General features: G+C 60.6%; 1 protein-coding gene across 1 annotated transcript; it reads right to left on the minus strand.

Annotated features, from left to right (window-relative positions):
- Positions 1-1115: 1115 nt before the first annotated feature.
- Positions 1116-23694, minus strand: RASA4B (RAS p21 protein activator 4B). The gene is made up of 21 exons (XM_005892815.3): positions 23497-23694; positions 18600-18656; positions 16973-17086; positions 16430-16491; positions 15186-15315; positions 13251-13332; positions 12480-12611; positions 12163-12254; positions 10757-10874; positions 10368-10518; positions 9980-10044; positions 9560-9672; positions 9117-9309; positions 8749-8886; positions 7782-7926; positions 7460-7629; positions 6853-6990; positions 5514-5649; positions 3858-3978; positions 1858-1922; positions 1116-1760 (listed from the first exon to the last, which is right to left on the minus strand). Exons 1-21 carry the CDS (start codon positions 23559-23561, stop codon positions 1639-1641), a joined length of 2409 nt encoding a protein of 802 aa, XP_005892877.2. The 5' UTR covers positions 23562-23694; the 3' UTR covers positions 1116-1638.
- Between the last annotated feature and the right edge of the window lie 1022 nt (positions 23695-24716).

The following is a 24716-nucleotide window of genomic DNA, read 5'->3' on the forward strand; positions in this document are numbered from 1 at the left end:
TGATCCCTGGCCAGGGAACTAAGATCTCACATGCCAAGGGTTGTGGTCAAAACCGCCCCCCCACCCCCATGGTTCTATTTGTGCAAGCCCCTTATAAGTGCACACCTGTCTTTCCCCTTCACTCCATGCCTTGGGGCTCAGCAGACCCTGGGGTCCATACTGCCTGATCAGGAGGTCCTTGAAACCCAAGAAGAGCCAACAGGCAGGAGATGTGTGTGAGACCCTAGGGAAGTAGCCAGAGAAGCAGGAGTTGGTGATGGGGGCAGGGAAGAGCAGGCTGAGGCCCCCTGGCCCTGAGCCCTGGGCCAGGGAGGGAGAGGGGATGCCCACCCTGCAAAGAAGCTGGTGAGGCCCACAGGCTGGCAGAATCATGACCAAGAAGAGATGAACATCCAGGGGGTTGAGCTGGTGTAAGCTGTGGGGGAAACCACCCATCAAGGCTGTGCCAGGAGAAAAGTCTGATATGGCCCCAAAAGCCACGGGGTTGAGGGGAGGGGGCAGCCCCCTGTACCTTCACCACCTCTTTGCCTTTCTGGGCCACCCCTCAAAGAACCCAGTTTGCAGTCTGCCCAGATGGTCCTGCCCCAGAGCCTGGCTAGTCAGCCGGGTCAAGGGTCCTGCCTGTAACCCAGGCCCTTGGGAACTGTCCCAGGTCTGAGCTCACAGGGGAGGCTCTAAGCTTGGTTGAATGAGACCTTTAAGAATGTGCTAGAAGACCCTGTCCCTCCTCTGTCTTGCTAATTACATGGAAGGTTTCTGTGTACCTAGGGAGAGACTGGGAGGAGGGCAGGGAGGTGATGACCAAGGAAGTCCTGCTTGGGATGAGGGGGTTGGCATAAGGGACACTGGCAGGGCCAGGCCACGTGGTTTGAGGTTCTGACCTTCTTCCTCTTGCAGACCCGGCTGAAGGGCCTGTTTGGGGGCTGCAAGGAGGGGCAGCTGGTGAGGCGTGTCAGGTTCGCAGCCTGTGGGATGGATGAGTGGGACCAAGGGGTGTGGTGGGGATGGTGGGGAAGCAGAGAAGAGGCAACGGGGGTACACAGAGTCTATGCTGGCGCCCAGTCCCCGGCCACCCCCGCCGGCAGCCGGCCCCCATCACGAGACCCCAGAGCCTCCGCGGTCACGGCAGGTTTACTGTCGGCAATAAGCACCTCGATGCTCTCCCGGGGGGCACAGCCCAGGAGCAGGGGGGGTGGCGGCTGGGAGCAAAGGGGGTGCTGAGGTCCAGGCCTGGTCTCCTGGGCTCTGCGCGCCCTCCTGCCTCTCTGGGTCCGAGAAGTGTCAGTCCATCTGGGGTGTGCCACAGTAAAGGGTAGCTTCTGGCTGGCTCTGCCCTGGGCAGGAAAGGAGGGCCCTGGCGCAGCCTGGGGCAAGCAGAAGCGATGGCCGCGGGGAGCAGCCCGGCCTTACAGAGGAGCGAGAGCAACTGAAGCTCCCTGGAGACATCAGGTGGGCGATGACTGGCCAAAGCCTTGTCAGCCCTGGACATCCGGAGCCCCCTGTCCCCTGACTCCCCCGGCTCAGGAGGGACCTGGGCCCTGCACCCCAGGGCCAGTAAGAGGGAGTGAGGCGAAATGCTGAGAGTGCGCAGGGGTCTCCCAGCACTTGGCAGGGCACGGCGCAGCCTGCGGGGCATCCTCACGTCTGCAGCTCCAGGATGCGGCTCAGCTCCGAGGGCGGCGAGCCTGCTGGGCTGGACCTGTGGGCCTCCTGGAGGTCCCCGAGCACCTGGAGCAGCTCGGCCAGCGGGTCCCTGGGGGCTGGAGGGAGATGCGGGGTCAGAGAAGAGAGGGCCCCACTGGAGAGGGAGGCCCCACCCACAATGCCCAAAATGGAGCTGGGGTGGGTGGCACCTACCTTCCCCAGGGCCCGTCGGCCCGCGGCCTGCCTCTGGGCCCGTGCTCAGCTGTCGGTGCTTCTCCCTGGGGGGAGAGGACAGGGTGTGAGGCTCCCATGTCCCCACAGGACCCAGGGTGACCCCAGCTGGGCCTCCTGAGCTGGCGGGGGTCCTGGGGGCAGGGGGCTGACTTTTCCAATCTACAGGAAGAGATACGGGCACAGGTCTCAGCTGGCCCCCACTCACCTCCCTCATCCCTGCTTCCAGCCCCCTCCCTTGGTCCCCCCTCTCCCCTCACCCCCCACTCCAGCCCCTTCCCTTGGTCCCCCCTCTCCCCTCACCCCCCACCACCCCCGCAAGGGCAGTTTGGAAACCAAGGTTGAATCGTGTTGCTCCTGTTTTGGAGGGGCCCTTGGGAAGAGGGCCAAGCGGAACCTGAACATCCCCTAGTGTTAACTGCCCACAGGATGAGTTTCTTTCTTTTGGAAACAGGAGACAGTGATTTTTTTCTTTCTTTCTGGCCACATTGCACAGCATGTAGGATCCTAGTTCCCAGACCTAGGGTCAAACCTGCACCCCCTGCATTGGAATCACGGAGTCTTAACCACTAGTCCACCAGGAAGTCCTGAGAATGCTGTTTCAAGCGTGGCTCCTGACCGGCGTTCACCAATGGCACCCCAGGTCCCTCAAGTACAATCCTCTGTGCGCTTACACAGGGAAGGTGAGCAGCCTCCGTGCAGACCTTGTGCCCCTTATTGAGGAATTCTATGGGCTCAGCCCTTTGACTGTCTCCCGGGTCTATTCTGGGAGAGACGTGTCCCTCTGCTGAGGCCTAACAAGCTCCTCCCCGTCAGCTGCCCCAGGTGACCCCAGGGGGTCAGTCTGGTCCCTTACTCCTCTGCTCATTTGCTTCTTCAACATTTACTAGAAGAAGAGAAATCCATGCTATTTAAGCAAACAAATGTATGATAATCTGCCTCAGCAGCTGCAGGAAATTAACGCAGCAGGGGGCCGTGGACAGGTGGTCGGGCCAGAGGCTGGAGTTCCTGGTGGGGCAGAAGTTCTGGGCAGCAGGCTGGAATGGGCCGGGGCTGGTCAGAGGCTCCAGAGGTGGGGAGGCCCTCAAGGCAGGCTGTGCTGGTTAAGGGCCTGGGCACTGGTCTCACCTGAGGCCCAGGTGGGTTGGGTTCAAATCTTTGCTCTGCTGCTTCCTGGCTTAAATGGGGGATGATAAGAATCCACCTGTTTCAGTAGCTGCAAAAAGTGGTTTTTAAAAAGCACCCCATGTTTTCTAAGCTGGAGCCAGGGGCTTCCCTGGTGGCTCAGGGGTAAGTAATCCGCCTGCCAAAGCAGAAGACATGGGTTCGATCCCCGGTCACACATGCCTCGGAGCAACTGAGTCCGTGTGCCACACTATTGAGCCTCTGCTCTAGAGCCTGGGAGCCACAACTGCTGAAGGCTAGAGGCCCTAGGGTCTGTGCTCCGCAACAAGAGAAGTCTCTGCAGTGAGAAGCCCTCATGATGCAATTAGAGCGTAGCCTCCACTCACTGCAACTAGAGAAAAGCCTGCAAGGCAATGAAGACCCAGCACAGCGAAAAATATTTTAAAAAATAAAGTACAAAAATAAAACTAAAATAAGCCAGAACCAGGGCTGAGAACCACTGAATTAAGTGAGTTGGCTGAGGGCAGTCCCGGTGCTCCGAGGGCCCCACGGAAGTGCTGGGCAGATGAGGGGGCGGAAATCAACCACAGCCTGACCCTGGGCTTCCACAGCCCTTGGCACCTTCATCCGAAAGAGAGCCAGCATCGTGCTGCAGAGATCCAGGCACCCTGCTCTCCCCAGGCGTGGGTGCCCTAGCCAGGAAGGTGTGGGGGCTAGATCAGGAGGGAAGAGAACAGCCACCGTAGAGGAGCCCTGAGCCCGGTCCTGGCTCTGGCCACCCCCCGCCCCCAGCATATCTCTGGGGGCTGCCCAGGCTCTGCCCGTGGGCCTCGCTGCCCCCGAATGGGCCTCCTTACCGCAATGCAGCTTCCACACCCAGCAGGTGCCGGTAGATGAGCTGAGCCTCCAGGTCGTGGTCGAGAGGGTCATTCCACTCCTGCAGGGTCACCCAGGACCGCGTCTTGTTGCAGCCCAGATCTGGGGCAGAGAGGGGACAGAGTGGTGGGCAGGCACTGTGAGTGTTCACATCTGACTTCCTGGAACGCGGATGGGGAAACTGAGGCCTAGAGAGGGCGAGGGGTGGACTCAGGGGCCCCCCACTGCAGGGCTGGGCTGGGGCACAGCCTGGGAGGTCTGGCCCAGGGCCGGTCGGTGGCGCCCACGCTTCAGGGGGCAGCCCCTTATCTCCCTCCTGTTCAGCTCCTGGGCAGTAACTGACATAATTGCAGGATGTGGAAGTTGTGCAGGATACAACCTAGAGTGCTGGACCACTTTCTGGAAGATTCCTGCCTAGAAGGAAGCTGGGAGCAGCCAAGAACCATAAGGTCATGGTAAAAGGAGCCAGGAGAGTTGCGCCTTGGAATGAGCTGGCTCTGACACATGCTGGCTTCAAGACCTTGGCACAGACATCTGCCCTTGCCAAGACTCGGTCTCCCCCTCTACAGTACGCGGCTATCAGGCCCTGCCTCATAGCACCCTGGGGAGCCCCGCTGCGCCACCGATGAGGGTTCTCGCCACAACGTTATAGCCGGAGGCTGCAGGCCAGGCCCATCAGCCAGAGACACACTCATAACAAGCTGCCACTGCTCCCTGTCAGAGCCAGAGCTGAGCATGAGTGGGTGGACCATCTTCCCAGGGCCTGGACCATGCCGAGCTATGGGGCTCAAGGCTCAGCCTGGCCTGCAGGCGGTGGGGGCCCAAAGTGCTGAGTGTCCTCTGTGACTGGGAAGCAATAATATTGTAAAGCAGATACAGATAATGCAGGAAGATGTGGAACCTTCAAGAACATTGCTGTCCAAGAAGATAACCACTAGCTGCATGAGACCATTCATATCAAAATGAATTGAAATTAAAATAAATTCAAAACTCAGCTCCTTGGCTGCACTCGCTCCTTGGCTGCACTCACCCCCATCACAAGTGCTCAACAACCGCATGTCTGCAGCTGGCACACACACAGCACTGGGCCAAACAGATACACACCATTTCCATCATCACTGAAAGTTCTAGAAGCTTCTCTCTGCCATCCCTTTAGGGCCCAAGGCCCAGGGTACCCCCAACTCACAGCTCCAGTATTGGGCTGCCAGTGTGGCAATATGCAAATTCAGGAGCTCTCTTCAGCCCTCTTTAGCAAGGAATCCCTAAAGCGTGTTAGAACCCTGGTTCTGCAAGAAGCTCATTCATTGGGCTGAAAAAGGGTTCCCTGGGAAAGGAGTTCGGAAGGAGCTGGACTAGATGGCGGCAGATATGGGATTCTAACTCTTGCCTCCTCCAGGGTCTCTCAGGCACCCACAGGCTTTGTACACACCAAGTGGCAGGTCCCAAAACACCGGATCACGGGACCCTTTCTGCCCAGAGCACCTGCATGGCCTGGCTGGCCTCAGGAGTGCCCACAGGTGCCCTGGTGGCTCCCAGCTGGCCAGTGAAGTGGGGCTCCATAGCCCCATGTCCCAGGCGGGGGCCTGAGGCCTATGGGGGACAGACTCAGCACTGTGGGTTTCTGGCCTGCATCCCACCTGTCTTGTCCCTCTGGTGGCAGCAGCTCCATTTATCCCCGCGGAAGATGCCAGGGTGGTAGGAGCCCAGCAGGCCAGTGTTGTTAATGCAGACCTTCCGCAGTGCAGACAGCCACTGGTTCAGCTCGTTCACACTCTGCAGGGGATGAGGGGGAGGGGCCATGATGAGAGGTCACTGCCTCCAGGAAGCCCTCCATCCTTGAAACTGCCCTGCCTCTCAGGACTACACAGTCTTGAGACCTGGCTCAGCAGCTTTGGGGGAATTAGGAAAAGCTGCCCTTTCTCCAGATGCAGGCAGCCCACACCCAGGACATGGCCTGGTAAAGAGAGCGTAGGCTGGATTTCAGCCCCAACGGTCCCCTCGGCCAAGCCCCTGGGCAGTCCACAACCTGTCAATCATGTGTCACCATTTCTTCCCTGTGGCTCTAGACTCTGACCCATCAGGGAGTCCTCGGGGGTTGCGCCCCGTCGGATGGGTCTGTGACCTCCCACCCCTGCATCCAAGACAGTCACTCTGGGGAACAAAGCACGTCCCCACCCACTCCACCGTCCCCCTTGTTCAATGTCCCTGCTCAAATGCTGCCGTCAGAGGCCCTCCCTGAGAGCCCCTCCCTGCTGCACCCCACTCTGTCCCCTCCCTGTCTCTCTGTCTCCATTGCTAATGTCAACAAAGCACTGACATTAAAATAATGTCAAATATTTTCACTGACATTTAAAATATCTATTTACGGATCTATCTCCTTCCCTGCGATGGAAGCCCATGAAGGCAAGGACTCTGTTCTGTCTGCTGCAGTACCTACATCACTTAGATTAGTGCCCAGAACCTAGAAAGCACTCAATGAATATTTTTTAGATGAATGAATAAATGAGTGAGTGAATGGGTTAATACATGAAGAGGAGAAAGGGATCCGAGAGAATCACCCACAGCCACACACTTGCATAAGCGTGTGATTGTTATGTGTGGATACATACACACACACACACACAGAAACACACAGACACCAACTTGAGACAAGTTCCAACAAATGTATACAATGTGAAGATTCAAGACACGGGGACACACTCATCTACCCACTGGACCGCCCTGAGACCTAAGACCTATGCATGGGTGCCAAGACAGGGCCACACAGACATGGGCATGGCCTCCCAGGCACCCAGACCCCAAGAGACACACCCACGGCACTCACATCAGCTTTCACACCCATGCTGTGCCTGATACAGCGACAGGCGGTCAGAGGCTCATTCAGCCTTCACTCCAGCCCACCCAGGGCGGGGCGGGGGGGGAGAGTTTCCCACGGGACCCCCACTGGCCAAGGGCTCCCCTCCACACGGCCCACACCTTGCACTGCAGGTAGGCGGTCTGGAGCCTGCCCGCATCATCCGTGTAGATAACCTGCATGACGTGGGAGCTGCTGAAGCTCTTCTCCTCCACCTTCTCTGCTGCCCGGATGTTGGCGAGCTTGATGAGGGTGCTTTTCTAGGGGGACGGGGACAGGGGAAGGGAGGCGCAGGCCGAGGTCACTTCCCTTCCTATTTCTGGGCCTCAGTCTCCCCTTCTGCAGCACCAGGGGTTGGCACTGGGGATCCAGAGGACCCACCCTCCCAGGAGTCTGCTCTGAGAGTGACCTCAGCCAGGACAGAGTACAAGCACTCAACCTGGCCTCTTGGGGGCCTGAGCATGCCTCAGTGACCAACTCGCGCACACCCCTGACCAAGAAGCCAGGGCCAGACACTGCAGCCGCTGCCCACCCCAGGACCCCCTAGAAAGAGGACCTTCTTCCTCACAGGTCTTAAGTCACCCTATGGCTGCCACCAGGAGCCGGCCCCTGCCTGGCTTTCTTCTCCGACCCCGGTGGTCCCTGAGGTGGGCTAAGAGGAAGGGACAGGTGCCTCCAGGGTGTTCCAACCCCTCAGAGCCCCTCTTACCCTCTGGTGCCCTTACCCACCTTGGAGCTGGGAGTCTTGGCAAAGCTGAGGGCCTCCGTGGTAAGGGAGAAGTGGAGCTTCTTGAAGGAGGAGGACGTGAGGGGGCCTTTGCCCTTGGTCCTATGGATGAAGAGCGGCCCCTCCTTCACCGGGGGTGCCTGCAAACTCAGGGCCCGCTGCAGGTCCAGCTCTGCGGGCCAGGGAGGGAAGGCAACATGTGAGCCCCGGGTGGCAAGGGCCGGGCCGGGGGCGAAGCAAACTTCAACATCGGGCTGTGGGTGGAGTAGCGAGAGGCACTGAGGTGGGCGGGGCAGGGGCGGGGCCGCGCCCTGAAGGGCTCACCGTCTTTCTCCTGGATGTCCACCAGCTTGGTGATGAAGTCCTTCAGCTGGGCCACGCCCTGGCGCACCGTGGGCTGCAGCGGTTCCATCCAAGCCTCCTTAGCCCTGGAAGCTGGCGTGTCCATGTTGCCCACGTTCTGGACCGCCTAGGGTTCGACAGCAGGAAAGGCCAGACTCTGCTAGAGTCAGACGCCAGGCGACGACGGCCACTCCCTGCCCCTCCCCCCCGCAGCCAGTCTGTGCTACTCCCACTGTAGAAATGGAGGCAGAAGGCGACCCAGGCTCTGCTCAAGGGCCCACTCTATCCCACTGGGTACTGGAGCGGGGCAGGGGCGGGGTACGGGTCACAGTTCGCGGACTTCAGGGAACTTATAGTTGGGACTGAAAGTGAAAGTGAAGTTGCTCAGTCGTGTCCGACTCTTTGCGACCCCATGGACTGCAGTCCACCAGACTCCTGTTTCCATGGGATTTTCCAGGCAAGAGTACTGGAGTGAGTTGCCATTTCCTTCTCCAGGAGATCTTTCCCGACCCAGGGATCGAACCCTGGTCTCCCACATTGTAGGCAAGACGCTTTACCATCTGAGCCACCAGGGAAGTCCACAGTTAGGAACTACTCGGGCCCAGTCTATTGACCTTCTGTGGATTTCATAGCAGACTTTGCTCCACTGGGTACCCTGGCCCCAGCCTGGTGCCAGGGAGATAAGGGCAGCCTGGGAGTCGGTAGATCTGAGAGTTAGAAGGCCTCGGTTCTCCCAACAGGCGGTGCGACCAGGCCTTGGGCACCCTCCAGCTCGTGGACTTGTTCCCTTAATCATGAGACTGGGCGACCATGAGAAAGCTATGAAAACTATGATATGCAGCGCCACAGGAGGGTCCCGGCGGCCTGCCACAAGGCGTTCCTGGAGCCAGTGTGAAACACAGTGGGGAACCCAGCTGGGCATCTTCCGCTGGGGTCCGCAGACCCGGACCTTGGCCAGCAGGAGCAGGGTGCGGCTGGTGCGGGCGTCCGCGTGCCGTTCTCGCAGGTGGAAGAGCTTGGGCGCCAGGATGGCAGGAGAGACAAAGCGCAGGCACAGGAAGCTGGTGACGGCGATGAAGGGCACGTTCTGGAGGGGCGCGAGAGAGTGGGGGACTGGACTCTGCGAGGCCTGGGCTCTTTTGACAGCTCCCTTCCCTTGGGGACTCTCTCCCTAGCTCCCGTGATCTTCCTGACCCCGGCCCCAGCCTGGGCTTCTAACCATCAATCAGGCCCCTTCCTACCAGGCCCTGAGACACCCGCCCCTTCTTTTCCCGCCACTTTCTCCCCTCCGTCCAGCCCCACCGACAGAGGGCGCACCTCGTCCTGGGCGCTGGGGAAGCGCTCGCGCACGCGCCGGAAGAGCTGGCGGAAGGTGGCCCGGACCACCGCGGGGCACGCGCGAACCGAGCGGCTGAGTGCGCTCAGCAGCGCCCCCAGGTGGGCGCACAGCGTCTGCACGCTCTGCTCCAGCACCTCGGCCTCGGTCTGCGGGCGGTGCAGTCCAGAGCACCTGAGTGGGCCCCGGGGGCGGGCCCGCCGAAAGATCGAGGTCAGCGCCTGCACCCACGACTCGGACAGGGGCGCCCGGAGACATAGGTGTGGAAAGACATCAGCTGAGACAGGGACACAGTCAACGCACAAATGGGCAGAGCGGACGAAAGGCCGACTCAGGCAGAAACACATGCACACTTGCACAGAGGGTCTGACCCGTCCCCCTGTCCGTCCCCCACCCCACCCTCAGGGATCACCCCTGGCCTCACCCTACATCCTTGACCTCCACCTTGCTGGGATCCAGCTCCACGTACTTCTTCTCCTCAAATACCCTGTCAATGATGGGGCCCAGGACTCCGTGCAGATACCGCATCCCTGCCACCTGGGGGCCACCGCGAGCCGCGTTGGTCCCGCCTCCCACCTCCAGCTACCCGCCCTCTCCCCGCAGCTGGCCTCCCAGCCACCATCTGCCTGCTGTAGCCACCCAGGGTAGAACCTGGCACACACACGGGAAGGCTGCTCAACAAATTGCAGCTACATGAATGAATGAATGAACGGAATTCTTAGCCTTAAAGGGCCCCGGACAGGAGACAGATGAGTCAAGTTTAAGGTGCAGCTCTGTCTCTTGGCCTCTAGGAATCTCAGTCTCCTCCTCCATAAAACAAAGACAATATACCATGCAACCTCACCTTCAGAAAAGACTCCATGGACTTGGAGGCCAGAGAATTGCTCCGGAACAGGGTGTTCGCCTCACCTGCAAGCAGAGGTTCCCGTGGATAGGGGGTTGGGAGAGTGACAAGGCTTTGGGGAGAAGGATGGAGGAGCTTGGGACTAGGGGCTCCTTGCTGACCACTCAGTAAAGAGCCTCCTGGCCACCTGTCAACTCAGCATCCCATCTCTGCCTTTTGCTTCTTCCTTTACTTCCGAATCTGACCCGTCTCCCTCCTTAACTGGACCCATCGGCCTCCTGCAGGAGGACTCCGGGATTTCTCCCCTCCGACCATCCCTGGAGTCCTAGGCTCCTGGCCCTCCACCCCCACCCGGTGCCCTGACAGGCCACTCCCTCCCAGGCCTCACTGGTGCGGCTCAGCTCCAGCTGAAAGAGCAGGTCCAAGAAGTCTTTGGCCAGTCCCTGCCCCAGGAAGAGCTTGAGCAGGGTGGTGGCCACCTCCTGGCGGCACTCCGTGCTGGTCGTCTCCTCAATGAGTGAGATCAGCTGCCCTGGGCCCTGCAGGGGGCGGCGAGGAGAGGCGGGGCTGCAGGACACACAGGGGAACCCCAACCCTTCCCTCTGAGGACCGCAGAGGACCACGGGGAAGGGGGCCCACTGTCCCAAGGGACGGAGGGGCCCCGGGCACTGGCTGGTTCTGACAACTCAGATCTTCGCTCTTCAGAGCGTGTTTAGAAGGACGGGGAGGACACACCCAGGGTCCCTGAACCTCCCGCCTTCCCCGGGGGACCCTCACCTGGGTGCCCGGCTTCACCTCTCGGCACAGCAGCTGCACCAGGGGCTGGTAGCAGCTGGATGGCAGCACCGTCTCGTCCCGCAGCCGCACCTCCAGCTGCAAGGAGCCCAGGTGGCCCCTGGAACGGGCAGCCCGTGACCTCTCCACCAGGGACCCAGGCCGCCCAGGGCCGGCCCCTTCCCCACTGCCTCTGTCTTCCCTGCTGTCCCTCTGAGCCAGCCGGCCCTCCACTGGGGTTTCCTCGCACTGTCTCCCCCCACCTCCCATTCTCTGCCCTGGCTGATCTGTTTGGAAAGCCCTTGCTGCCTCCATCCTCAGGGGAGCTCCATCCGTCTTCAAGGCCTGGCTCCCTGCCACCTCGAGACTCCCGAGGACCCCAGGCTTCAACCATGTGGGCGTGCTGGGCCCCCCGGCCTTGAGTTTGTCAACTCCCAGAGAACAGCTCCCATGTGTATGTTTTACACTGGAAGCAAATCCCCAAGCTTCATGACAACCTGCCAGGGGAAACTGAGGCTCAGACTGGGTAAGCAACTTGCCACATTAGACCTAACTTCCAAGCTCCCCTGTTCCGGCCCCTCCTGGGGAAGCCGCTGACCAAGGCTTGATAGTCTCTAAGGCCCCCCACCCCCATTGCCTGCAGGACAGCCCGGCTAAGTGACAAGTGACAAGACTGCCGTGGCTGGTTCTATGGAAATGTCTTGGAGTTGGACACGGTGGTCCACCCAACCCTTGTCCTGATGAGGGTGTGTGTTGGGGAGGGGGGTCTGGGACCTCCTGTGGACACACAGAGCTGAACCATTCGAGGTGGGGACACTGCTGTTCCTCCACTTCCGGGCTGAGTAGAGGGCAAGGAAGGGCCAGAGGGCTTCCTTATAGGGTTGCCAGATTCACAAAATGAAAATACAAAGCACTCAGTTACACTGAGTATCTTAAATATAAGTTTGTCTCATATACTTCATGCACGTATACTAAAAAATCAGTTCAAGGTTTATCCCAAATTCAGCTTCACTAAACATCCTGTATTTTATCTGGCAACCTCATTCCTGGAAAACTGGGGGGAGAGTGAGAGCTATGGCTCAGGGACACTGACTCAGAGCTCTGGGGACTTGAACTCTGGTCTAGGGTCTGTAGAGACACCCTTAAAGGGAAAGTATCTGAAGGCTTGTTCTAGAATCTGCCAGAAGACTGAAAGCAGGAGACTTGTACTGCCTTGGAGCTCTGAGGTCAGGGCTGAGTCCAGGACTGTCAGAAGGGGAAGAGGAGAAGATGCTGGCCTGGTGGACAAGGGCACAGGAAATCCGGGGCCGATCACTCCTGGCCGGCACACCTGCCTGCCTGCTGGAGCCGAGGCTAAGCCTCCCAGGGCCCAGACCCGCCACCCCTGTGGCCAAGCCCCAAGCACTCACTCTTCCCGCCGGCTCTTGGACTGGTCAGGCTGCAGCCGGAACCAGCCCTCCTCCCGCTGGGCCGCCCACAGTCTCTGCACGTTGACCACCACCTGGGAGCAGGACAGGCCTTGGTTGTTGGCGGGGGAGAGGTGGGGACGACCCGAGGCTGGGATCCTCGTTTCCCTTCCTTGCCAACCACTGTTCTTTTGAGACGGGGTACCTGCTGAGGGTCCCTGAGCACCCGGGGGGTCCCGGGCCTCCTGGGTGACCCTCTGTGGGATGGGATGGCCGGAATGGAGGCCAGCAGGGGTGGCCTGAAGGGGCAGGGCGCTCACTTTGCCCAGGAAGTCGTTGCGGCTGACAAGGTCCCAGTCCCAGGCCTCCACGCACAGCACCTCGGCCGCCCCCTCCTCCAGCTCGAACTCAAACGTCTCGTTCCAACGAGGGTAGCATGACTTTTTCACGATCTGCCCCAAAGAGATCACTGATCACTGGAGGCGGGCTGACTCCACCAGTCTCCCCAGGGCCACCTGAGCGCAGGGCCACCCCACACACCTCCCTTGGGTTCCCTGCAGGGGCTCTGAGGCAACAATCTCTCCTCGTCCGCGCAGAGGCCCCGAGATAGCAGAGGTAACGATTTCGTGTCCAAACCCCTACTCACTTCTCAAGTGGGGAAATCGAGGCCCAGAGCGGGTAAGACACTAGTCCAAGGCCACACAGCAAAATGGTAGCAGGCTGCCCTGAGAACCCAGGTCTCAACGCCCTCCCCAACAGGGCTGAGCACCCCCAACCCTGGCTTTTTCCCGGAGTTGAGAAAAAAAGCAGTGTGGGCAGGGGGTGGACTTGGCAGATTAACCCCTAGGTGGGCAGACTGTCGCGGCACACCCTGGCCAGGAGCGAAAGGCAGCAGAGACTGCAGAAGCTGGCCCCAGAAAGGTGGGACCCACCGTGCACCCTGGGAGAGGCCACCTGCTTCCCAGAGCCTCCTCTGAGAGACTGCAGACCTCAGCTGACCTCCCCGGTGATGGTCAGAGAGGATGAGGCCATGAGGGCCTGGGCGGGTCCTGGAGCCCCCCGGCCCGCTCCCGGCCCTCCAGCCTCCTCACCGAGGTCTCCTGCGTGCGGCCGTTGTATCGCACTCGGACAAAGGGGTCAGATGTGCCATTCCGGTCCTTGGGGGCGAGGTCCCTGCGAGGGACCAGAGCACCCATTTGTCACCCAGCCTCACCTGGGTGGACACCCCCCACCCCACTGTGGGGTGACCCTACACCAGGCTGGAAAGGCCTGGGCGCAAGCTGGGAGGCTGTGGACAGTGTCTCTGCATTTTCTAGACCCTGACTCCCACTGCATTCACCCCATGGACCCCCCCATGTGTTCCCCACACCAGGGTAAGGGTCCTCCAAGGCCCCTTCTGACTCCTGCTGCACCTCCTCGGGCGGCAGGGACGCGAGGCGAGTGCAGCCTGGAACAGCCTGGCCCAAGGGCGCATCTCGCTGCCCTCCGTTCCCAGGGCCAGGCTCACCTCTCTGAGCCTCGGTTTCCTCATCAAGAAAGTAGAGAAGACAATCCCTTGAATGGAGGTAACGGGCTCCTAGAAGGCCTACCCCCTCCTACTTGAGGGGGCCCTTGGGGAGCAGCCCCCACCACCACCCTGCCCTCTCCCCACAGCTGGTCCTTCACCAGGACCAAATCTGGCCATGGCACCCCCGGCTTAGCACCCTCTTTGGAAGAATCACAAACCCCCCGCCCCGCCTTCCCTTCCCCGGAAATATCATTTTCTGTTCTTTTTTGTCTTTTCCAGTTTACGCCTCTTGTGACTGCTTCTCTTTCCTTCTCAGAACTGCCTATTAAAATTCCAGAGCGTGGCCTTGAGAATCTGCCCAGAAACAGGAGGAGAAAATGTTCTTCCTGCCTCTGCAACAAAGGCAGCTCCTTAAGGGGTCAAAAGCCGAGGACAGCGGGGGACAAGTCCTCTCACACACCAAAGGGGGGTCTGACTGACCGCTGTCCCCCCTTCACCCCCAACCCCGTCACTTGCTAAGAGGAGGCCAGGTCATGTGTGCATGTGTGTGAGTGTGCATGTGAGCGTGTGAGCACTCAGGTTACACAGCCTGGCCTGGGCGAGGCTGAGGACGGAGGAAGTGAGTAGGCAGAGGGGTGGACGGTCCGCGAGGAGGACAGGGCATGAGGGGGTGACTGTATGTCTGTCCAAGTCTAGCCCTTTTCCCTGGGACTGGCTGTGCGTGTCCCAGCCGCAGGACGCAAAACTAAAGCCCAGGGGAGCCACAGGCCTCACGTTCAGGAGGCAGGCCTTCCTCCAGAGCGGCCAGCCACCCCGCGGGGACTCCACAGGTGCCGGCCGGCTGGTGGGTCCCTCCACGGGCCGCCCCCGCTCCCGCCCCGGAGGCAGGCAAGGACCCGGTGGAGGTGGGTCGGAGCCAGAAAGGAAGGTGCTTCTCACGGAGTGTGTGTGACTCACACTCAGGCCCCGACGGGAGTGGAGCTGCAGCTAAAAATACCCTGGTTGGGGCGGGGGGTTCCCTGGCACAGGTGACAGCCCCAGATTCCCATCCAAGTCACTCTCCCTCCGGGGAGAACCCCACCCTTTCCTCTGGAGATTTTCAGCAACTCCTTTCACCTCCCCCCAACCACCCTACCCTATCGAGGGCTGCCCCCCAACCACCCTACCCTATCGAGGGCTCCCCACCAACCCCACAAGTCAGGTCAAGTTGACACTGAAGTTAAACCCAGGGGAAGCCCAGTCCTGGCACTGGGGCTGGACGATCGGGGAGCAGGGTCCCCTCCCCCATCACCCCCACAGCTCAAGGATGCCTGGAAGTCCAGCATCAGAGCAGCATCCTTGCCCCTAAGAGACACAGCCTCCCACGGGGTCACCAGGGCAGCATCTTCATGTCCCCAGTCCCCCCCCAGAGCCCGCCATCCAGGGAGGAAGCCTGGTGGCATCAGGGAGAGGAGGCCTAGCACCCACGGTGGGCTTCTTTAGTTCCGGGGGGCCCCCTGCCCAGCTCCCCACAGCTCACCTGGCCTCCAGCACAGAGCAGCGCAGCCTGCAGGCCCGGGTCCCTGGCACCACCTCCAGCCGCAGGTGGATCTCACCTTGCACCTCCTCATCAGGGTCGACCTCGGTCAGGTGGGCCCACCCACTGAAACCTGAGGGGCCTCGGCTCAGCTAGGGGCCTGGCCCTTCTCCTGCAGCAACCCCCGCCCAACGCCCCGGGCCCCTGCACGATTGCCTTGGGGTCCTCTCAAGCTCCCGGGAGACCGGGGCTGCTGCCCCCAGTGGCAGGTGGGGACACCGAGGGTCAGGAGCTGAACAGCAGTGGGCTCAAAGTCCAAGTCCAGCCTGGTGCCAAGCTGCATCTGGTGGCCCTGCCCTTGCCCCATCCTGGGACTGGCCTCTCTGCCTCAGTTTCCCCATCTTAAGAGACAGGGAGAGTGGGCTGCCGGGAGGAGGACGCGACAGATGGGGGTGCGACAAGGGGATGGCATCACGGGGGCCAATGGCCCCTGAGTGGCCAGCTGGGGCCACAAGCAGGAGAGGACTCAGGCCTGGCAGGGGCCAAGAGGCCCCGTGAGTCAGCAGTGGCCCTCCCCCCGTGCCAGGCCTGCCCCAGCCTCAGGGATGGGAGCAGGTGTGTGCCAGGGAGGCCCCTCGGGAGTCACGGGGGCTCAGGCCAGCAGAGCCTGAAGCACCTCTGAACTCCTGGTCTGAACCTCCACCGGCAGATGGTGACTCGGCCTGGAGGAGGCGGCACCAGGTCACACGGCCAGGCTGGGGCAGGGCTGACCCCTCCAAACAATGTCAGTGTCCCCCGAATCCTCCAGGGGCTCTCTAGCCACGCCCTGCCCCAGGCCAACCCCCTCGACTGAGGACACTGGGGACCAGGCCGAGGAGACCCAGTGGAGCACACAGCCAGCCAGACTGGGATGAGGGGACCCCACCCCTTGACAACGGAGCATAAAGAGGCCCCTTCCTCTGCGTGCAGAGATCTCAGATCTCACTAGCAGCCCCTCATCCCCCCGGGGAATGTGGTCCCAACCAGGGGGGCAGAATGGTCCCAGCTACAGGGCAGAGACCAGGGAACAGGCGATGGAGAGGGCCATGGGCCCTTCTGGGGAGGCCATGATGGCTTTCCTGAGCACAGGGGACTGAAGGATCCCAGAGGAAGGTCTCGGAGCGGGGGATGGGCTGGGGACTGGGCAGACCAGTGTGGGGGAGGGCAGGGGACGAGAAGCCGGCATGGCCTCCCTCCTGGGGTCTTACCCTTAGGGTGAGCGGCCAGCGTGTCCCTGGTAAGGCAGACCTTCCCAATGACATCATCCCGGCTGGAGGGTGGAGAGGGAACCCGAGCTGGGCAGGGCTGGTGCAGAACCAGAGACCCCCAACTCACCCCACCCCCTTCAGGGCCCCTCTTGGGAGCAGGGAGGCTGACAGTGCGGTCACTTACAGGAGCCTACATGGAGCAGGACCCGTGACTCTCTGGCAGGCCCTCTCAGGGGCATGTGTCTGCACGTGGACTTACGCATGTGCCCACCTACACGCCCAGCTCTTCTCTCCGGGTACCTGTTTCTAAGCTCACATCCCCATGCACACACAGCGCAGCACACACATGCACGCGTGGTAGGGTGTGAGCATAGTGAATCCACACACACAGACACAGACACTGCACATCCAAGCCCTGTGCCCTGCAGGTCCCCTGGGCTCCCCCTCCTTCCAGGCTGTAAAGAGGAGGCAAAGTGACCCGCAGTCCCAGAGAGGGACAGGGGCGGGGTCCGGGCCCGGGATGGGGAGCGCGGTTGCACCCACCTGAGAGCATCCTCGTCCATGACGTAGAAGGCCACTGAGTGGAAGGTGGGCGGCAGGTGCACCTCGTACTCCTCGCCCCAGAAGGGGCACAGGGTCTTCCACACAGTGGCTGTCCTGCAGGAGACAACCCTCAGCACCGCCCACAGACCCCTGGCCGGGACAGGGCGGTGGGCGCTGCGGGGCTCGAGCCCACCTGTCCCCACATCCCCCTCCGTTTCCCGGAACGACTGCTCTGCTGGGTGATGATTCTCCCTGTCCCTCCATCGTCCGCCGCCCATCATCCCCTCCTGACCGTGCTCTCTGCCCTGGCTGGGGCAGGCACTGGCTGCATCTGTCAGGCGACTTTCCATTTGGGGAAACTGAGGCCAGAGTTGGCAGTCACTGGCCTCAGGTCACACAGCAGGACAACGGCAGAGCCAGGACCGGAAGGCTAGCTTCCCAGCCTCCCTGGCTCCTGATACTGAAGAGACTCTCTGAGGGTGGAGGCAGGGGGATGGCCAAGCTGACTCTGGGGACAGACGGTCCTCCTGGGGGGGAACCTGAGAGCCAAGGTCTGGAGCCTGCCCCACAGAGCCAGCTCTGGTTCATCCCAGGGCAGAACCCTCAACTCATAGGGCTCCAGACACTTTCCTGATGGTCCAGCAGTTAAGACTCTGTGCTCCCACTGCAGGAGGCGTGGTGAGTTCCATCCCTGGTCGCAGAATTAAGATCCCGCATGCTGTGCGGTGTGACCAAAATAAACCCGCCAAAATTCCTAGGGCTCAGCAGGGTAAGCTGAAACCCTCCAAGGACCTTGATGAAGGCTCAGGGGATCACCTTCACCCCAACCACTTCTTGGACAGGCCACTTGAACTCTGGGGCCTTGATTTCCCTGTCTGTCCTTGAGACAACCCAAGCAGTCAGGCATCTCCCCACCCTGCTCACCCCATCCCCCACAGTGTCCATGCTCTGGAGAGAGCCTGGAAAAAAGCATGCTGTTTGCAGGTGGGAAGCACTGTGGGGCTGACGTGACCGCCTTGGCTATTGATCAGCAGTGGGCACCCCAGTGGGCAGAAGGGTGGAGCGGCTCTGGCCATGAACTTTGGAGGCAAAGGCCTTCGTGGGAGAGGGTAGCAGACAGCAAAGACCCTGCCCAGGATCATGGGGCCCACAGGGAAAGGGATGCAGCACAGGGGAAGTGGCCGTTCTGGGCAAATTAGCTTTTTTTTTTTTTTTAATGGGATGTGATGCTGTTGTATGGAGCTCATGGTAAGTATTAAACTGCAAAAGGTTTAGCATAGGGCCTGGCAGAGTCCATCCTCCCTGAGTGACAGCTGTGGTTACCCGCCATTATCCTCTGGCCCTTTGGCCGGTTGTAAAGTTGTCAAGAGGAACAGAGTGGGTGGGAGGCCCTTGGCTGAGCGCCCAGCCCACAGTAGATAATCCCTCTATGGGCCTTAAGGTCAGTAATTAGCAAGGCTAGTCGGTCTTTTCTCACCTCCCAGCAGGCTGTCAGGGCTAATGGGCCCCAAGAAATCAGAAGCTGCAAGCCCTGGCTATCTCCATGCAAATTTCACACGCCCTTAGATGTGGGAGTTGGGGGGCGGGGCAGGAGGAGTGGGCGGGGCGGGAGGGGCGGGGGCGGTACCTGATGATGGGCTCATTGTCCACCTTCACGATGCAGTAGGGGTCGCTGCTGCCGGTGCTGCAAGAGAGGGGAGGGACTGATGGGGGCGGGCGGGCCATGGGCACCCCTCCTCCCACCCCAGGAGAAAGGACAGTCCAGGCTGAGGCACCAGGTCCCAGGCTGGGACCCAAAGACTCCTCAGGCTGAAAAGTGTGCCCCCACTCTTGGGCTGGGAGGGGGCTGGTGAGGCAAAGGCAGGAACCTGCACCAAGGCTCCCCAGCCACTGCCTCTCCAGCTCAGGACAGGTCACTTCTTCCTGCCGGCTCCCACAGCCCCCCAAACCCTGCCTCGTCCAGGGGAGGACAGAAACAACAGTCACAAAAGCCCCTCCACCACGTCAGTCTCTCCTCTGAGCCTTGGTTTCTGCTGTTCCTTCTGCCTGGACTGCCTTCCCACTCCTCTGAAGACCCCCTCCCAGCCCCCCTCCTCTGAGCCCTCACCTGTCCCAGAGGCAGGGAGTAAGGTCTCCCCTCCCATCCCAGCACCGCTAGTGACGTACCATCATCAACTGCCTCCTCTGCCTGACTACAACCCGAGAGTAGGGACCACTTCTGTGTTGACAGGGCTTGGCACAAGACTGGGTCCCCGTGAGTGTTTGTTGAGCGGCATGAATGAATGAATGGACATCCATCAGCCTCAAGCTCCCAGCCATCTGGGAAAGAATAAATAGGGAAGGAAAGCCAGGATGGCTTGGTTCCTCCTGTCTCTGTTGCCGGGGGATTCCTGGGGTTGAGGGCAGCCCTGGCCAGGCCCAGGGTCACTCCTGAGCAAGAAGCAGGAGTGGACTTTCTCCAGAAGTGCCCTTCAGGTCTGCGACCCATAAAAAGGAAGGAGATGTTGGATTTGCATGTTGGAGGTTGGGGAATTCCAAGCCCAGTTCCCTACTCAAAAGGGGATCTTCCTGCAGAGGAAGCTACTGGAGACAAAGTTCTCCTGACACTGATGGTAAATGTCTCCCAAGACTCAGTCCCTCCTCCCCGTAGACTGGGATCTGTAACGCCACCTCGCCACCTCACAGGGTAGCTGACTTGATGTGAGGGCCAGCCCACAGACTGTGTTTAGTAACCGCCCTGGACTCTCTGATCTTCTGTTTGTAACCCTCTCCCATTGTTCAAGAGCCCTGCCCCCTTGTTGGGAAATTAAGGTTCCACTTGCCTTGCAGCAACTAAGCCCCAGCAAGGCAACTACTGAGGCCTCGAGCCACAACGGGAGTCCATGCACTGCAGCTAGAGAAGATCCCATGTGCTGCAATTAAGACAGTGCAGCCAAATAAATAAGTAAATATTTTTGTAAAAAAAGAGTGGGCATTTAAGGACCTGAGCCCAACGGTGGTCCCTGGCCAGCTGTTGGGACTTGTGCTGTCTGCCCGGATGAGGCCCTTGGGCTGGGCCCCTTCCCACTTCTTACCCAAACCACTCACTGCTGCTGCTGGCCCAGCCTGGCTCCTTGCGGGGCCTCTATATTTAGGGCCTTGGCAGTTTCCAGGCTGTAGAAGGGGGAGGATCAGGGCAAATCCTGAAATAGCCCCGGGATTGTCCCAAGGGCCGCTGGGCAAGGGAGCCAGCGGGTCACCAGTCACCATGAGACTCAGCTCCTCTCTGGCTAGCCCAGGCACCCGAGGATGGGGAGGAAGCAGGACAGAACCGAGCGGGCTCTGGAAGCTGTTCGGGGAGCACTGCTGGGCCCTGTGCCCTTAAGGGGACTAAAAACCCACGAATGGAAGTGGCAGAGAGGCGGGTGGCCACTGTGTGATGACTGCCCCTCCTCTGAACTGTCTCAGTCAAGATGGTTCACCAAGAATGAAGGCGAGCTCCCGGTCCTCAGAGGCATCCAAGTGCTAGCTGGAAGGGATGTTGCTCGTGAGTCAGGCTTGGGGCTCATGAGGCCCAGGGGTGCAGGCTCACCACCGTCACCCCTGCCTCCAGCACTCAGGGAGGGCCTCCTGAGATTTCTGAACCCCTGCCATGACTGAGGCAAATGCTTTGCATGGCATTTGCAAGGCTGGGTACCCACTGAGCCCCACAGCAAGCTTGCAACCTGGGTCCAGATAGGATGCTTGGTCTGTCAGCAGAAGAGTGGATTTGACTCCTGACTTCTCTCCCTACCGGCTGTGTGGCCTTGGCAAAGGACTTCCACATCCTAAGCCTGTTTCCCCATCTACAAACGTTTGTTGGAGCATTTGTTGGAGCAGTGTTCGGTCGCTCATTTGTGTCCGACTCTTTGTGACCCATGAATGGCAGCACGCCAGACTTCCCTGTCCTTCACCATCTCCCACAGTTTGCTCAAATTCATGTCTATTGAGTCAGTGATGCCATCCGAACATCTCATCTTCTGTCACCTCCTTCTTCTCTTGCCCTCAATCTTTCCCAGCATCAGGGCCTTTTCCAGTGATCAGCTGTGTAAGGTAGATATGAGATGACTCATTGGAAAAGACCCTGATGCTGGGAAAGGTTGAGGGCAAGAGGAGAAGCAGGCAGCAGAGGAGGAGATGGTGGGATGGCATCAGTGACTCAATGGACGTGAATCTGAGCAAACGCTGGGAGACAGTGAAGGACAGGGAAGCCTGGTGTGCTGCAGTCCATGGGGTCGCAAAGAGCTGGACACGACTTGGCGACTGAACAAAGAGGACTGCATGGGAAAGGTCCTCAACACATCTGAATCTCCTCTACCATGGAGCAGGTGTCCCTGAGGGCGCCGAGAATGCCGAGACGAATGAGTCATGGTTCCTGTGCTCAGAATCATGTGGCACCGGCAGCCCACAAAGGAGCAACTGGTACCAAGGGCTTCATCCTAACTCCAGCTGACCCAAAGTGCTACAGGGCAAGGAACCCTGCCCAAGGGCGCCAGAGAAAGCTCTGGAGGGAAGTAGAAGTTTGGAAAGGGTCCTGAAGGATGAATAGGAGTTTTCCAGCCACCCCTGAAGGGAAGTGCTTGAAGGCGGGAAGACTCATACATGTGCGAGAGCAGGGAAGTGTGGGGCCAACAGCCCAAATGTGAGGGCCTGAGGTGGCGCGGGTTCACAGCTGGATCTAAGAGATGGTTGATGAGTCAGAGCTGCCTATACCAGCCACTATGGCGAAGACAGACCAAAAGAGGGGAGGGCAAGGGAGTACACAGGAGGGCAGGGCAAGCAAAGAGATTCTGGAGGCAGAACCCACAGAACTTGGTGACCCCTCCCCTGGGGATGGAGGCACCCGCGAAGGAGTCCCTCCCTTGCGCAGGGCTGGGCTGGGGAACCGGGCATCAGGGCTCCCAAGTGGGCAGAGTGCACAGTTTCACTGCCCTCGGCTGCTAAGAGCCTGGAGTCAGGCACTAGGGCCAGTGCTGCGGGGATGGGGAGGGAGGCGACAGACGGAGGGGCTGCACCTCCCAGCCGCCACCAGCCAGAGGAGGCCAAGCTGACCTAGATACCGGTGCCAGCAGGGGGCGGGAGGTTGGGGGGGGCGGCGGGCGGCCGGTGCTTGGAGGCTGGGCCTGGAGACCGAGACCCTTCTCAAAGCTCATCTGCCTCCCCACCCGAGAGACCACATTCCCAGCTCCAGCTCCCCTCCCCTCACACAGCGAAACCCACCTTGACACAGCCCGCCCAGCACCCTCCCTCACCCATCGCCATGGCAACTGCTGAGCCTGGCCTCCTCAGGCCCAGGGGGCCTTGAACTGGAACTGCTCGTGGCGCTGAGCGTGCTGGGAAACTCACGGGGACCACTGTGCGAGCGCGCAAGGGAGGTGCCTGAGCCCCCTCCTCCTACGCCCCACTCCCGGGTCCGCCCCCCTCGGCATCCCGGCACCCGCTGAGGAGCCAGGGGTGGGGAGGCTGCCAGCCAGCAGACTTTGGACCCTAGGCTGCCTCCGGGCTCCCCCGTCCCCGCCCCTCCTCCAGGCAGCCAGGCCCCTCAGGCTTCATACTTTCCATCACCCTCCACCGAGAGGGATTTCCACCTCCAGTTTACAGCGGGGAAACTGAGACTTGGTGGACAATGAGCCGCCCAAGGCTCATAGGAGGGAGGCGGCAATGGCATCAGACAGCTCAGCTCTGGCATCTACTGAGAAGGGTGGCGGGGGAGAGGGGGGTGCTTTGGAAACCTCAAATCTGGCCAGGGGCCAGGGAAGGTCCTAGATGTCAGTGCTTGTGAGAAGCCCTAGGATTAAGACCTTGCTCTGCCACCTGGGGCCAGCATCTCCCTGTTCTCGGAGCCTCCGTTTTCCCATCCGTAAAATGGATCAGTGACAGCGGCCTTGCTGGGTGGTTTTAAGGGTTAAAGGCTGCTCCTCAGGCAAAGCTGAGGACACAAGAACAGTGACTCCCTAGCCACCCCATCCTGCACAGATCCTGCCTCTTGACCAATAGGTCTACTCTTCCTTCCCTTTTCAAAGGCACAGCAGGAAGCCCCAGGGCATTTCGGGTGCAGGGTGCATACTGCCAGGAACTAAGTGTTTCAGAACTACTGAGGAAGATCCTTCGTTTTTAGGGGGGCACTCCACCCCCTCCAGCCACACCCCCCGCAGTGCACAAAGACAACTCCTTTTCGATGTCACCCCCATGCCAGCTACACTTCTATCAAAGCCCCTTCCGCTTGTGGGCCGCCGCCTTCCCTCCCCGTTCACTGAAGGCCCCTTATAGACCCCCCGCCCCCTCCCCAGTCCCGGGCCCTTCCCTGTCATCCCCTGTCCGGTGTTCCAAGCAAATCTCACTGTCCCCGTTTCCCTGACTGTCTCCCACCGCAGCCGCACTCGCCACACCCTCGCCACCACTGCTCTACTTGCGGGCGGGCCGTGTAGACCCCAGGAAGGTCAGGCGGGCATAAGGGGCAGCACCCCTCCTGGACAATTGGGGTTTCCATCCCCAGGCTTGCTCACATGTCCTTGGCGGGCAGGTTCTTCCCCTCCACGATGCGGATGGACAGCGAGCTGCGCTTGGCCATCGCGGGTCCGCGACGCGGGGTCCTTGGCCAGGGGAGCCGGACGCCAGGTTTCAGTGCAGCGGCCGGCAGGCGGGCGGGCGAGCGAGCGCTGGACTGGGCGCAGGAGGGGGGCGGGCCCCGCAAGACGGGGGAGGTAAACGCGGGGGCGGGGGAATCTTGTCCACTTCATTCACCCCCGCCCCCGCCCCACGTGCGGAGACACAGCGCCCGGACGAACCAATCGGCGGCCGGGGCTCCCCAGGGTGGGCGGGGCCGGCCCGAGCCGCGGCGTTCATTGGGCCCCTGAAGCGGTGTGAGGGCGGGGCCTGCTCCGGGCGGGGGCGGGCGATGGTTGGTCCCGGCTCGCTGGTGGTGGGGAAGCGGAGGGGTCAGGGGCTCCCCGCTAGGCGAGTGGAGACTCAAGGCCGCAGGTGACGTGCGCCAGGACCCGCGTGGGCCACGGGCGTGGTCCGAGTGTCTGTACCCAGGCGTTCAAGGGTGTGGGCCCGAGTGTGAGCTGGGAGGCGTGAGCAAGCGCGGGGATGCGCGGGTGGGATCGAGCGAGGACAGCGCTGGTCCCCGGAGGCTAACTCGGGGAGGCCCCTGCAAAGGTGTAAGTTGAACAAATGAACAACCGGATGAATTTAGCAAACAACAGGTGTGTTGGTGTTAGAGTCGCGGGACCCAGAAGGAGGTGAAGCGGGGCAACTCAAACGTTCTGGGGATCCAGAGGTGTGGGGATTAGTCTGAAAAAGCCGGATTATTTGGGGGAACCTACTTGGGAGAAGGGGGCGTCCTCAGTTGTCATCTCATTTTGCCTTTTACATGCCCGGAGTGGGAGACTGGATGAGTAACTCACGTTCACAGAGGGAAAATTATGTGCTGGAAGATCACACAATTGGCCCCTGGTGGGGCTAGGCTAGGCCTCCCCAGAACTTCGGGCCTGACTGGGGACCTTTCCACGCGGGCAGGATCCTTCTTTGAGACTCAGTGTGCCCCTTCCCAAATCTAGAAGTCACAATCCGGGTCTGGCACAGTGGCAACTGGCCCTGGCAGCTGACTCGGGGGTGGGGGGGGGAGTGTGGGTAGGTGGGAGAGGTATCACCCCAAGCATGACTGCAGACTTGGGTCCTCACCCCAGTCCCACCACTCCCTTGCTGGGTGATGCTGGATGGC

This window comes from Bos mutus, chromosome 25 (assembly GCF_027580195.1).
Source record: "Bos mutus isolate GX-2022 chromosome 25, NWIPB_WYAK_1.1, whole genome shotgun sequence".
NCBI lineage: Eukaryota > Metazoa > Chordata > Mammalia > Artiodactyla > Bovidae > Bos > Bos mutus.